This window comes from Lichtheimia ornata (assembly GCF_029851405.1).
Source record: "Lichtheimia ornata isolate CBS 291.66 chromosome Unknown scaffold00001, whole genome shotgun sequence".
Taxonomy (NCBI): Eukaryota; Fungi; Mucoromycota; class Mucoromycetes; order Mucorales; family Lichtheimiaceae; genus Lichtheimia; species Lichtheimia ornata.
The window spans coordinates 1,250,069-1,263,889 of record NW_026695321.1 but is presented as its reverse complement, the minus strand read 5'-3'; the positions used below and the strand labels follow the sequence as shown (position 1 = coordinate 1,263,889).

At 44.0% G+C, this 13,821-nt stretch overlaps 7 protein-coding genes across 7 annotated transcripts; 3 read left to right on the top strand and 4 right to left on the bottom strand.

Moving 5' to 3' along the window:
* Positions 1-244: 244 nt before the first annotated feature.
* O0I10_000453 (uncharacterized protein) lies at positions 245-2,527 on the top strand (the record flags this gene model as incomplete). The annotated part of the gene is made up of 4 exons (XM_058480563.1): positions 245-1,845; positions 1,909-2,092; positions 2,153-2,349; positions 2,419-2,527. 4 exons carry the CDS (start codon positions 245-247, stop codon positions 2,525-2,527), a joined length of 2,091 nt encoding a protein of 696 aa, XP_058349086.1.
* A 257-nt stretch (positions 2,528-2,784) lies between these two features.
* On the bottom strand, positions 2,785-3,794 carry O0I10_000452 (uncharacterized protein; the record flags this gene model as incomplete). The annotated part of the gene is made up of 3 exons (XM_058480562.1): positions 2,785-3,099; positions 3,169-3,227; positions 3,332-3,794. 3 exons carry the CDS (start codon positions 3,792-3,794, stop codon positions 2,785-2,787), a joined length of 837 nt encoding a protein of 278 aa, XP_058349085.1.
* Positions 3,795-4,242: 448 nt separating this feature from the next.
* Positions 4,243-5,192, bottom strand: O0I10_000451 (uncharacterized protein; the record flags this gene model as incomplete). Its single annotated transcript, XM_058480561.1, has 2 exons — positions 4,243-4,349; positions 4,412-5,192. 2 exons carry the CDS (start codon positions 5,190-5,192, stop codon positions 4,243-4,245), a joined length of 888 nt encoding a protein of 295 aa, XP_058349084.1.
* Positions 5,193-5,603: 411 nt separating this feature from the next.
* On the top strand, positions 5,604-6,509 carry O0I10_000450 (uncharacterized protein; the record flags this gene model as incomplete). The annotated part of the gene is made up of 6 exons (XM_058480560.1): positions 5,604-5,697; positions 5,768-5,873; positions 5,944-6,089; positions 6,143-6,254; positions 6,314-6,388; positions 6,452-6,509. 6 exons carry the CDS (start codon positions 5,604-5,606, stop codon positions 6,507-6,509), a joined length of 591 nt encoding a protein of 196 aa, XP_058349083.1.
* A 436-nt stretch (positions 6,510-6,945) lies between these two features.
* Positions 6,946-8,424, bottom strand: O0I10_000449 (uncharacterized protein; the record flags this gene model as incomplete). The annotated part of the gene is made up of 4 exons (XM_058480559.1): positions 6,946-7,292; positions 7,374-7,564; positions 7,621-8,087; positions 8,254-8,424. 4 exons carry the CDS (start codon positions 8,422-8,424, stop codon positions 6,946-6,948), a joined length of 1,176 nt encoding a protein of 391 aa, XP_058349082.1.
* Positions 8,425-9,747: 1,323 nt separating this feature from the next.
* On the bottom strand, positions 9,748-11,054 carry O0I10_000448 (uncharacterized protein; the record flags this gene model as incomplete). The annotated part of the gene is made up of 2 exons (XM_058480558.1): positions 9,748-10,900; positions 10,954-11,054. 2 exons carry the CDS (start codon positions 11,052-11,054, stop codon positions 9,748-9,750), a joined length of 1,254 nt encoding a protein of 417 aa, XP_058349081.1.
* A 1,038-nt stretch (positions 11,055-12,092) lies between these two features.
* O0I10_000447 (uncharacterized protein) lies at positions 12,093-13,808 on the top strand (the record flags this gene model as incomplete). Its single annotated transcript, XM_058480557.1, has 6 exons — positions 12,093-12,117; positions 12,201-12,458; positions 12,524-12,558; positions 12,638-12,803; positions 12,872-12,923; positions 12,989-13,808. The coding sequence occupies 6 exons, from the start codon at positions 12,093-12,095 to the stop codon at positions 13,806-13,808; spliced, it is 1,356 nt and encodes a 451-aa protein (XP_058349080.1).
* Positions 13,809-13,821: the final 13 nt, after the last annotated feature.

The following is a 13,821-nucleotide window of genomic DNA, read 5'->3' as shown; positions in this document are numbered from 1 at the left end:
TCCTGAGCATATAAGACTTGAAAACGCGCGTTCTTGAGGGCGGGGAAAAGGTTGATGCCTTCTCTTTTTCTCATTACTCCTTTCCTATCACCTCCTTCTCCTTCCATTCGTTCTACAGTGTCGTCTTTTCATTGATTCATACGCAGCATAAATGATGGCACATCGTTCGTTCTCAGTACCCCAAGTGATGAATGCGATAGCCGATCACCACCATCACCACCACAACCACCAGGGACCTGTCACTATGGACGCCCCACCCTTGTCGGGATCATTGGCATACGAGATGCAGGCAGCAATTCCCAGATTGGAGAAGATTTTGGCGGACGAATTATCCTCTCAAACACTTCCCCTTTGCATTCAACTATTAAAATCATGGGTAGCAACAGCAGCACCAAACGTTGACAAACACCACCAACATCAGGATCAATTCACTACAGCTGGCCGAAAGCCCATTCGAACCTTGACTCGATCACGCGTATCACGTTGGCTTTTGTCATCACTCTCCAGGAAGAAACCTATTGCACCTGCCAAGGATATTTCCGAATCTCATCATACAGATCACAGCACTCTCACTCTCGATCTTTCAGCCACCACTACTGTTACCAACAGCGATGATCGTTTATCCGATGATAGCAGTGATCGTAGCATAGCAAGCGTGTGTATCCATGGCGACGACGACGACGACGATGATGATAGCTACAACACGTCCAAAATCCTATTTCATCATGACTTTGATAATCAACCTATCAGTTACAGCAGCAGCAAGGCATCCTCCTTGGTATCTACACCCATCTTGAGATCAGCTGGCATGGTCCAAACACCACCCCATCATCCTGCAGCACCACCTACCACTGATCAATATCAATACACATCCATTGCACCATACATCCTTAATGAATCATCCACAACATCAACTCCTATCCTCCGACCCACAGCTCCCTTTCGCTCACGATATTCAACAGCTGCATCAACTTCATCTTCACCAAGTAGCACACAAAATCAGCACATTCAATCCTCATCCACAACAACAACAAAGGGTATCAACCCACAAAACGACCATGATGAAGCGAAAACAACAGCTTTAGCTATGCAATCATCAAGTCGTACAGCATCCACAGCAGCTATAACAGCAGCTGCTGCTGCTGCAGCAGCCACTAAACTTCCGCGAGCCAAGACAACTATATCAGGGTTTCTCAACAAGCTAGGCATGTCAGTCAAAAAAGCTATGGGGAATCGACAACATCGACGAGCACATCCAGCTTCTGCTCTTGACAACAATCATGATTGTTTGGATTCTTTTCCTACACCACACAGCCATTCAAGTGGTGGAAGTACGAATGATAGTGATGAAACGGAAGAAAAAGAGGGGTATTTATTGGACAAGAATCAGCAGCAACAACAACATGATTGGGATAAGGAAGAAATATGGCGTCCTCGTATCGAGTCCAATACGCGTGAACCACTTTCAACCAAAGGCAAAAGTCCACAATTACGTTCATCAGAGACATTTTCTACGTCCTCGGATCATGAATTCAAACGCACCATCCCTCGAAAACCTGTACAGTATGCTGCTGCTGCTGCTGCTGCTACTGCTAAGGCTGTTCCACCCACATTGAAGCATAGCAAGACCGACATGGACATTTTACGAGAACAATCAGTACCCTTCATCAAGATGGGCATGGGACGAGGAGGAGGAGGACTTGGTGAAGAAGAAGAGGAGGATCAAGATGATAGTGTGAGCGTGGAAGCCAAGTTTCCTTCGGGTATTCATGAATTACAACAATGGCATCATCGATTCCATGAACAACAACAACACCCTGATAAGCTAGAAGCCAATCTTCAAAGGTAGGTCAAAAAGGACGTTATCCCCCACACACATCAAGGGCTCATTGTGAGTGTATGTATCAGGGTGACGGCTGCAGTGTACAAGATTATCGAAAACAACCACGCCACTGGATACTTTGAGTATGATGAAAAGGGATTTCGTGGTACACCCCTCGGCCATATGCAAGATCGGCTTTTTTCATCCGAACCTTTGACATCCCCAGAAGATATTTATGACCAAATGGCCTATATTGTTGAATGTGGCCAGGTATGTATTTTGCATCAAGAATGATGAATGGACAAGATACTCATGCTACTCTATTCCTAGTTGACATCAGAGCACGTTATTCTTGCATACGTTTATTTGGAACGCATGGTCGATCGTTCTGATCAAGCACTTTGTGATATTAGTTGGCGGTTTATGTTGTTAGCGGCCATGATTGTAGCTGTCAAGGTTTGGGATGATTGTGCCGTTTACAATAGTGACTTTGTCCAAATCTTCCCTGAACTCAACATTGTCCTTGTGTAAGTACTCTCTCTCTCTTTTTGTTATTCAGCTTCCTCTCAAAAACTCATTTTGATGTTCCTCCCCAGGAACAAGATTGAACGTCATTTCCTCAAAGCCATCAAGTACGAAGTCGGTTGTACACAAGCACGTTTTGTTTCGACTTATTTTGATCTTCGCGATGGATACCATTTATAAAAAAAAGAGAGAGAGATTCTCCACCTTGTATATACCATCATGTGATTGTAGTTGTTTTACTTTCCCTTATACTACAAAGAAAGAATACCATTTCTAAGAAAACCCAAGTTTCCCACGGTGGCTGTCACTGTGCATGAATTTAGTGTTGATCCCGCAGTAAGAATGAACATGGTTTAGCACAAAAGACTTTGTATGTTCATGCACGTAAAACACGTGGATGGTATCCATGAGTACACACAATGTCGGTGTTCTATTTATTAAGGCCACTTTAAGATTTCTGGTATAACTTGTTCGTCCCATCCATGACACAGCTCGTCGCTTTGATCAGTACACAAATTGTCGACCGTATCTCTGGACCATTTGTCTAAGGTGTGCATGGTATTGGTTGCCATGACATTAATGTATGCTGCTACACTGGGATCTTTGAGGAGGGAGCCTGCTCCATATCGTCGGATAGTGCCTCGTACTTTTTCTTTGATGGCTGGTGCAATGTTTTTGAATAGATTTCCGCTGCCGAACAAGGTTTCATCCTTGAGTCGAGCCCGAATGTAATCCACGATGCGGCCCTTGATCTATATAGAACATCAGTATTTTCCTTTCGCTCACTCACTCACCCATTCACTCTCATCATGCATTCGTACCTGATCCAAATGATGACATATCGATGGTGGGTTACCACAAATATAGTCCATCTTTTGACCTATATATAGTAACATTCATTGGCAACGTTGTTCCACGAGTTGAAAGGGCGGGATGGGAGGGGAGGTAAATGCAATGATGGAATGTCGTACACTGTATACTTACATTCTTCCCTTGTCCAAGATTCACCAGCAGGTGGCATTTTACGTGTTAAACGAGGAGGATTATTACAATCACCCTTGAAAGGTTGATCACCAGAAAACATGGCTTGATGAATGCCTTCCTCCAGTGTCAATGCAACGGCCGTGTCATCGTCCTCATTGGCGGGGGGCGTAGACAACTGGGCCATGAAGCCCTCCAAGCCTTCTTCAATGGTCGTTTGGATACCATCCTGTACTTCTTTGGCAGGGATCAAATCGGATAACTGCTCCGGCACAGGTACTGAACCGAGACTCTCGCTCAACATGTCTTGCAGCTCATTCATGGTCGAATCAATGACAGGCATGTAGCGATCCGCAAGAATTTGTGAGATGGCGTGGCGACATTCGGGTTCACAGGCCATAGCTGTCCATGCTGTTGTTAATAAAACGGTAGCTGCACTGAGGAACGTCCACCGAGGCTTTAACATGTTGTGTGCGTATACAAAAGAATGATAAAGGAGGAAAAGAAGTAGCTCCGTTTTTTCCTTTTTGCCCATTTCAATCCTTTTAAGGTACAAAAGAAGCTACTTTCTATTGGTGGAACATGCATGCTCATCATCGGATGAATGAAAAAGGATCATGGTAGTTTACTATGTAGGTATAAATGTTCTATCACTGCTATCTATCTCGTATCCATGTCTACTTGAAGAACTTGTATTCGTCATCCATGATACCCGTAGGCATGGCAACAGCGCCAATAGTGTCGTATCCCTGGTAATTTCACACTTTGCTCAAAGTTGATTTTTCCCCTAAACGGAAGTTCTCGTGTGTGCCACCACCGCCAAATGCCTCGACTCGATAAAGTTGGGTTCTCTAATAGGCCCTTTCCAGGTTGTTGACGACATCATCATCCCATTGATCAACGTAAAAATAAAATCAAGGCTTATTGCTGCTGCTGCTGCTGCTGCTGCTGCTCTTTTTTCCCATCTCCTGATATTCTCGTTTCTTGATGGCGACATGTTGTTCCAGATAGCATTTCATTTCTAGAAGAAGAAAAAAGTAAATATAGGCAGTCCTGTTTTGAGAACATGATTGTACAAATTACCTTCCAAATTCATCTCTGATGTGAGCACCAAGATACCTTTGGCGCGATCAGGTGACAAGGATGCTGCTGCTGTGGCTGGAAGTACGAGCACCGGCAATTGACCCCACCATTTTTCCGGATGTAATTCACCAAGCCATTGAGCTAATCTTGATGCCATGGCCTTTTTATCAACCGAAGGCGCAAACATCAAATGTCGATTGTTGAATACCTCTTGCGTCGTCCAATGCTGCTTGACTACCTTTTGTTGTGGTTGCTGCTGCTGATGTTGTTGATACAAGGCACGTACAAACTGTTCACGTAGACTTTTATACGATGATCGTTGTGTGTTGGATGCTGATGCTGCCATCTCCTTGGATATCATTTGTTGTACAGCTTGATCATCGGATGTTGCTACCTTGATATCAAGTTGCCTGCACAAGTCCAATACAGATGCTGCCGTGTGCCATGCTGATATCGGTCGTGGATCAAATGAGATACTGACTCTGCTCCTTGCTGATGCTGCTGATGCTGCTGCTTTGCTGGCATGCTTTGGATAAAAGGCAACAGGTATGCTGGTGTCGTCATGCCCTGCTTCTTCATTGGCAGGTCTTAACTTGGATCGATTGTCTTGCTTTAGAATAGGGTTCAAGATTGTGTATAGCTGTTGCAATGAGGCCGCATTGTGCTTTGCTTTGATAGGATCGCGTTGAAAAAAGTCGGGATGGGTTTGAAGAACAAGTTTTCTCAAGTAAGGTTTGATGAGTGAAGCGGCACGTGTGGATGATGATGATGATGGATTCATGGTTGTTGAAGTAGAAGATGAAGGTGGCTGACCTGATCTAAACCGAAAGCGGCAAATTCATTGTTAATGCCATGATAAAGGACATGCTTGTATGTGGCCATCATTGGATATGCAACACAAGATTCAATAAAAAGACACCAACACCATCACATTCATCTCATCTCGTACCCATTGATTGATTACATGATCACATTTTGGGGGCTGGGAAAAGGGACAAAGGACCCATGCATTGGGAAAACTGATGGAATATCATGATTGGACGATGGCGTGGGGAGAGTGTAACTGTCAAGCGCGCACTCTCATTATATTCGCCCCATTTCTTTTCTGCACCCAAATCCTCCGCCCATCCTTCTCTTTCTCTCTCTCTTTCTTTCTTTTCACTCGGCCACACACATACACATAAAAGACAACATGGATTATATCGACTTTTCACAACCTACCTTTTATTACGTCCTTGCCAACATCCTCTTCAACCCTTTGTTCTGGAACACGGTTGCTCGTGCAGGTAAACAACAACAAAGGACAACACCACAACCACCACTTGTCGAGCTGACTTTCACGTGAATTTGAATTAGAATATCGATCTCACATCCTCACCAAGTTGGCTGGTGGCAATCGCTATCTAGGATGCTATGTATTGGCTGTCACCATCTTCAGCATTGGTATCATTCGTGACTACTTGTAAGTACGCGACAACGCGCTTCGTGTACGGGAAAGGGGATGATGATGGCCTCATACATCGAATGTATAGGTATACCTGGGCTCTTGACAACCAGCCTACCCATCCTGCTCTCGAATCTCCTTTGATCCAATTGGCTGCTGTTGTCTTGTTCGCTGTGGGTGGTACTCTTGTTCTTACATCCATGTATGCTTTGGGCGTCACTGGCACCTACCTTGGTAAGCATTGATGTGGATAATGGATGAGAAACAAGGCAATTGACACTTTATAGGTGATTACTTTGGTATCTTGATGGATGAGCGTGTTACTGGCTTCCCTTTCAATGTGTGCGAAAACCCCATGTATGTCGGCTCTACCCTTAACTTTTTGGCTACTGCTCTCTGGTAAGTGTTTAAATGGATCATCGAATAGGGATACTGATTATGGGATATCATCATCATAGGCGTGCAAGCCCTGCCGGTATTTTATTGACCTTGATTGTGTACATTGTGTACCAAATCGCCTTGATGTTCGAGGGGTAAGTGCCTAAGGATTACATACGTACCTCAGAGGTCTCATAGTGTGCAACCTATTTTTCTAGTCCTTTCACCACCATGATCTATGAAAACAAGGCCAAGAATGAAAAGAAGGCCCAATAAGCATCTTCTCGTTCACTCCTCCCCCCCCATTGTGTATAAACTTGCTAGAAACATGGATCGGCATAGATGTCGCTTCAGTGCATAATAAACTACTAAAAAGCTTACTTGTATCGTAATTGCGATGAGGAGGACCGAGGAAAGGATCGGAGACGCTGTGTACAAATGTTCAACGTGCATGCATTATGTATATGGCGATGCTGATGCATCAAAGACTCTACATACGTATTCTATCACTGATGAAACGTAAAGCTCCTTCACGTATACGTGGGTATCAGTTTTATTTATATGCGGCGTGTGTGTGTGTGTGTGTGGGCGTGTTGGATGCGTAGAAAGGCAGGAAAAGTGAATTTTGTTGCTTGCAAGGGGATGTATGTATGCGGATAATGAGAATATGGATGCATTAGGATGTTACTGTATAAAAACATATGTACGAACTTTATGATTTCAAGCCTAGGAGACCCAGCTCACGATACGGCTTTTTGGGTGGTGGATAGGGGCCTCGAGCCAACACTCGTAGCATCCGTAATAGTATACGAACAAGGTGCCGGTGACAATTGGTTCTTTTCTTTCTCCTATACCGAGTAGTGGATGATGGCAATGGTAATGATGATGGTGGCGGTATTGATGAAGCTTGCTGTGATCGGAACCAAGAATCATGATTCAAGTAGGAGGATGATGCACCAGGAAAAAGGATTGGTTTCAGCCATGGATGGAACAATACAAGATCCAAAGATGCACGCGTTTGACGAGGAGCAAGCATGCGTCTTAAAAGATCTTTTGCATCTACACTCGTATACATGTATGAGCATGATTCCTCCCCCTCCCCCCCATATTGATACGCTCTCCTATCATCCCTTTCATTACCTTCCGATATCTGATGCGGGATACTAAAATCGCAATGCATCATTTTGCCAAAGAGCTTGCGATGGTTGGGTGCCACAAACGGATACTTGCCGACAAGCATCCGATACAAATGTATCCCCATGATCCAAACATCCGCCAATGGCTCTACGTATAAGCCTGATGCCATTTCTGGTGGGATGTACTGTGGATTGCTACTCTACCCATGATTAGCTTTTCTCGACATTGAGTATTAGACGTATCCACTTACCCTCTAAATCGCCAACATTCCGTCTGTCGATTTTTACGTGTGATGCAAATAACTCGTAAGGTATCGTCGCTGTCAAAAAACAACTCGACATCCCCAAAGTCATCTTCTTTTTCATGCACTGTTGCCGCTTGTATCAAGGAAGCTAGTTTTTGTTTGCAATGAAATTCATCACCTATGAATTGGTCGTCGTATTGGTCGTCAGGTGTTGTGTTTTTGATCCATGCAAGCGGTGATCGATAAACCAAAAGAGATGAAGATGAACCGGATGTACATATTGATAAAGAAGATGCTCGTGGTGATGACATGGGTGATGATGGTATGTTATTAGTGCTTGTACTATTAATGCTGTTATGATGGTATTGATGATGTTGGTTATGCTCGAGAGACTCTTCCTCGGGTATGGTATAGAGCTGGTGGCGTGCTCGATCCACCAAAGTAATGTGCGAGAATTGTGGAAAGAGATCAAACTAACACCAAAAAGATTCAATAAGCATTTTGTTCCTTTTTTTTTTCTCGGAGGAAGCACTAAAACGAGTTTCAAAGTGCATGCACGTGCATGATCAAGTAAGCGTGCACCTAAAACTGGTAGTAGACCCTCCTCCTCCCTCTTACATAGGCTTTTCTTTCCCTTACCTCAAAATCTTCATCCTCTTCTTCATCCTCCGCTTGTACAGGCAATGGAGGAAACACGGGTGACAAATGCCGCCAATTGTCATCCGTGTTGTGTTGTGCCTTTTTTTTATCGCGGCGAAGCGACAACAACGAACGTAAGCGGCACAATATCCTCGGCCCATGGCGTCGCATTCGAAACGCACAAATGGAAAGGGATGATGAAGGAAATAAAAAAGAGAGAGAAAAGGAAACAAAAAGAGAGAGCGAGTTGAAAGAGAAGGGGATGTGAAAGAGGGATTAGAATACGGTTGCCTGAGATCGAAGATTTCTATACAGTCGATATGCATTGCGTGTTCTCGGTCGTTCCTATCGTCGTCTCCATTCGCACATTCACTTACATGAGTATAGGTCTATCACGCATACATGTATCCACACACATTGGTTGCACAAATGAGATCACCATGGCAACAATGACATTTTGCTCCCTTTAGCAATTTACTTACGGATTCAATCCATCATTTTTTTCCACACCCATCACGCGACGATCACTCACATGTCGTTTCCTTGCCAATCAAGCTGCATTTTTTATCGGCAGTGGATGGTGGTGGCAATCCCATCATGACAATGATCGGTGACCCCTGAACCTACCAAGAACGACACAGAAAACTTGGTCCCCTGCAGCTTGAATGGCAGTGGTATAGTGCACTTGACACGCACGTACACGTGTAAATAACCGGGCCATCCTCTTTTTGTTTGCATTCCCCGAGAATAAAAAAGAGAGGTTCGTAATAATGATCAGCAGCAGTAAGCAATTGCCCAATGCACCCATTTCCATCAACAAACAAACAAAACCCAATGTATGAGCTTGATCTACCGTTGTTGTATGTATGTAACCAATTCCTCATCATCATCATCATCACTGGTAGTTTCGACGTCAACCGATGCTCCCGAGATACCTTTGCTCTTGCATAGGAGGTGAGATGTCGTGTGCATGGTACATTCTATGAGCGTGCACTTTTTCTCAAAAGTCTCCCTTTCCCGCCTCTCGTATGTATCATCATCCCGCATTTATATCAGTGGAACACGTACATGCATAAGGATGCCCATAATGCATTATGTACCTCAGTGATGCTAACTATCCTATGTACCATTGTATATAATAATACTTGTACAATGTGCTGCTGCTTGCGCCGTTGTTGTTCATGGGCGGGAGGGCGCCATTACATGTATCCAGCAGCAAGTCATGTGAGCGTATCCAAGGATCACACACCTCCTTTCATCTCAGTGGTGACGGTCTTATTTACTATTGATCCAAGCAAGTTTGCATCACAGCGAGGAATGCTATCATATTAGCATCATGGGGGTTGGCTCTCTTTTTTTTTAAAAAGTCCCTTTTTACTAATTGCTCCTGAAACAAATTGACAGATGCAGGCAACTTTCCCCACTCTCCCCAATGTATGTATGTACACCCAAGTGATATGATGAGCATAAATATGCATGTGTATGTACAAGTTTTTAATCGGTTTCTTCTATCTTTTTCTCCTTTGACTTTTGTAAAGCTGTCCTAGCAGCAAGTTGACTTTGCTGGAATACTCGATGATCCATGGTCATGCGCTCACGTTCAGTCTTGAGTGTTACTAGCAAGATCCTCCTCCGCATCTCCTCATGCTTGACCACATGCACTGCATACGCCAAATAAAAGTGCGCCTTTTTCTCTGCAAGAAAAACCTTGTGCTTGGCACGCTTGTCCTTTTTAGAGTAATACTTGATCCCATCATGCAGCAACCTCTCCACCTCGGCCATGGCGCGTACCGTATACATGGATGAAGATGGCGTCTCCAAGAGCTGAATCACGTCATCAAGAAGCACCACAATCAATTCCTTGTTTGCAGCAGCTCGTTCGGGATCACTCAACCGGTCCATTAAATCCACTAGCACATCTTCCATGCTCGATAATTGTGTCTTTGCAGAAAACAGGATGGATGATTCTTCCAAGCAGGTGATGGTTGATGGCACATCTTCACGCACTTCACCCATAAAATGACGCATCATATAGCAATAACTCATCAAAATGCTGCACAAATGCCATCCAAGATCGGGATGAATTGTCTTGACCATGGATTCAATGTTGGGCAATGGATCTGGTAATTGGGGTATGGTTGTATGGGTAGCATGCTGAACATCGTCATCATCATCATCATCATCATCATCATCATCCAATGCTTGTATCCTTGGTGCAACATCAGGATGACTTGATGAACACCACCACCATGGTTCATATTCGGTCAACAAATCGTTCACATTGTCATGGTTTTGTAATAGCTGTTCGAATGCTGTTCGTTCTTGAGCTGATAAACGCGACCAAATCTCTGCTGGATCAGCTGTTTCGATATCCAATGTTGCAAGTCGTTCAGCCAAATCATCTGCTTGACCATCGTCATCGTCTTCCAATAGCTCATCATTCTCAGCTTCGAAACGTCTCAATAGATCCATCATTTGCCGTTTCTCTTCAGTATCCACGCCTCCTCGCGACTGTATCTCGGCAGTAATACTCTCCTTGTAAAACGACTCGGTGCATTCTGCATGTTGAAGATCCTTGTAACAAGCGAGTGAACAATAGCGAAGGTTGCAACGTGGACAAACGTAATTGGAAAACTGTTTTTGACAGCTGCTCGGAATCAGTCTCATTGGCCCACAATCAAAGTCTTTGCAGGTGCTTACATGTTGCAGAGTACTTGGTTCGTGGACGACGACGATGCGGCTTGGATCGTTTCGGTAGCGTCGTCTGGATCGTTGTCGTTTATAATTCGTAGGCTGGGCATAGTGCAGCAAGTGGAAAGAGGTAGGTGGACGCTGAGGTTGGCTCTCAAATACAATGAACCTGTGCACCTTGAATCACTCCATGACTTTTACACCTATCAAAGCAAGACTATGGACCCTGTCGCAGCACAAGAAACAAAGCCAAGTTCATGATAGATTTTTCATTGTTTACAAGAACCTCGATTCAATCTTTTTTTTAGTCTATCAATTAAGCTTTTTCATTGATTAAAGATCATGGCTTGCCTTACATTTTGGGATATTGCTATCTACCGTGTATTAGCAAGGGACTGTACACTATTGCTGATTGAATTTGCAGCGAAATGCCATCATAGTAGAGATTTACTATCTGTTGCTTACCTTCCATTACAGTGCAGCACCGAAAACGTTGATGCTGGGATTGACGGTCCTTGTACGGAGGCTAACAAGCGGTAGTTGTGCATTAAAGAAAAGCTCGGTATATAGACTTTGAGCAGAACGTGATAATACATGAAGTATTCATGGCCTTAGAAGTTGTCGACAAGACGCCATTTTCGCTGTTATGGCATCTCTCATGAATGCCCCTTGTCATAGAGGCAGTGTTGTTGCCTGCTGGTGATGATGACACACAAATCAAATATGGTATTAGACCAGGTGTTTATTTGTAATGTACGCATAATGAACAAGTATTTGTATGGAATTAAGAATGGCTACCCGTGATTTGGAAATAAGAATGATGGGTTGTTTGTATTATGAGTACTACGTATAATGGTATTATGGGCATCAACTTCATCAGAGTCGCTCACCCACATGTTGCGAAAAGCCAAGGCTTATTATCAAAATGACGACATTTGATGTGAATGATGAATTAGGATGACGGCAATAGGATTAATAATGAAAGCTTCTTTATGGAGCTGTATGGCCGATGGATGATCTCATGACCTTTAATGATATGCCGAGAGTTGGTTACACATGGGATGAGCTGGGTTAAATGTCGGGCCATGATCGAGTCGTGTTTCACGTTTTCTTTTCTACAATTCAATACTACTCTCCCCGCTTTTACTATGCCCAACCGTGTGCCCTCCGAAGGTAGGCTTATTATTATTGTATGGACGAAGGTATCGACAAGGGATAAAGTACTCAATGACATGCGATTGGGTTGTTGGGAATAGAGCTTCCGATCTTGGAGCAGCTTGTCAGCATCAAGAATCGACTCAATGCATTGAAACGCGATCGTTCCAGTTATCTCAAGACGCAAGATATTATTCCATTGAAGGAGGAGACCGAGGAACAGATTGAAAAACTAAGCAGCTTTCGTGGTGGCGACCTTCTTCCCAAAGGCGTCGAGCCAACACGCACCGACCAAGTACTCGATGAAGTGTGCCAGCTATTAAGTTTGTCATTCTTGAGTTTGGGGAAGACGAGAGAAAGTAAGCATGGAATGAGATGGAAGGTTGATGGATATTGTTGCTTACGTGATACACATGATGTATAGCTCCTGCTGTGTATTCGCAAGTGGTCGCCATCAAGGTAAGAATGATCATGCAAGGGATATTAGTGTTATACGGGGTCGGACTCATGTATGGGTATCATCCTTCTTCTATTTTAGCAATGCTTTGATCGTTTAGAGGACTTTGGTATCTATGCAGAGGAATTCCTGGAACCTTACGAGCGCAAGTTGCATGAGATACAAAATATCCTGGAAATTGACAGCCGTGAAAATGTTTTACCGGAGTCGGCTTTGAAAGTTGTCACTGCCCGATTCAACCAATGCAGTAAGTTATTTAGGATACACACACACAACACAACACCATGTCACTTGCTAAACTATTTCAAATCATAGATCGTATTTACCAGAAATTACTTGACACAATCCATGAAGTTTCTCCCGAATTGTAAGTGTATTGAACAACATGGTTGGATGGATTGGGTACTTATTGGGGGGGGGGTATTGTTGTAGGGTGCCCACTCGCAATCAGCTGTTACGTGTACGACGACATTTGGTGACCATTGCATGCCGGCGCAAATTTCACTCGAGCGATATCATGGCTGCTCAACGTGAACTTCATGAGATTGATGATAAGCGAGTCGATGGCAAATTCCTTGACAAGGATGGCAACATCCCTGCTGGCCAAGCTGTCGTTGTTGGTTTACTGGAGCAAATCTACGAGTACGCCCATGATCTTAATGTGGTAACAAGCGCCTCCTTTTCGCCTGCTTTGCAAACGATCCGTGAACGCCTCGTTGAAATCAAGACACAACTTGAACGACTTGAACTCACGCACAAATGGACGCTGCGTCAGACGGACCTGTTCAGCTATCAGCATCAACTCCAAGACATTGTCTCGATGCGGTGCAGTGATGATGATGAGGACGTGAATAAGCGAGGCAAGTTCTTGGATGAAAATGGTGACGCACCCGAAGGTCAAACGGTGCTTTTGTTCCTCTTGCAAAAGTGCTATCGCATGATCCTTATCCTGCTGAGCGAGAGCGTACCAGTATCTGAAGCCTTGACACCTATTTACAATCAATTACAAACCGTCAAGCAATGTCTTTTAGCTGTCAGGAATACTGGAGCACCTTGTTCTCCCGAAGAATTATATCCATATCAAATGAAACTCACCAGCATCGACAACTTGCGCAAAGATGGCAAGTTCCATGATGATGAAGGGAACGTCCCTGAAGGTCAAGCCATGTGTGTATCCACTCTCGAGGAATGTTATGGTTTATTAGAAGAGTTACGACAACGTGAGGACAATAGCGAAGATCAATCATCCTAGAATGCACTACCTA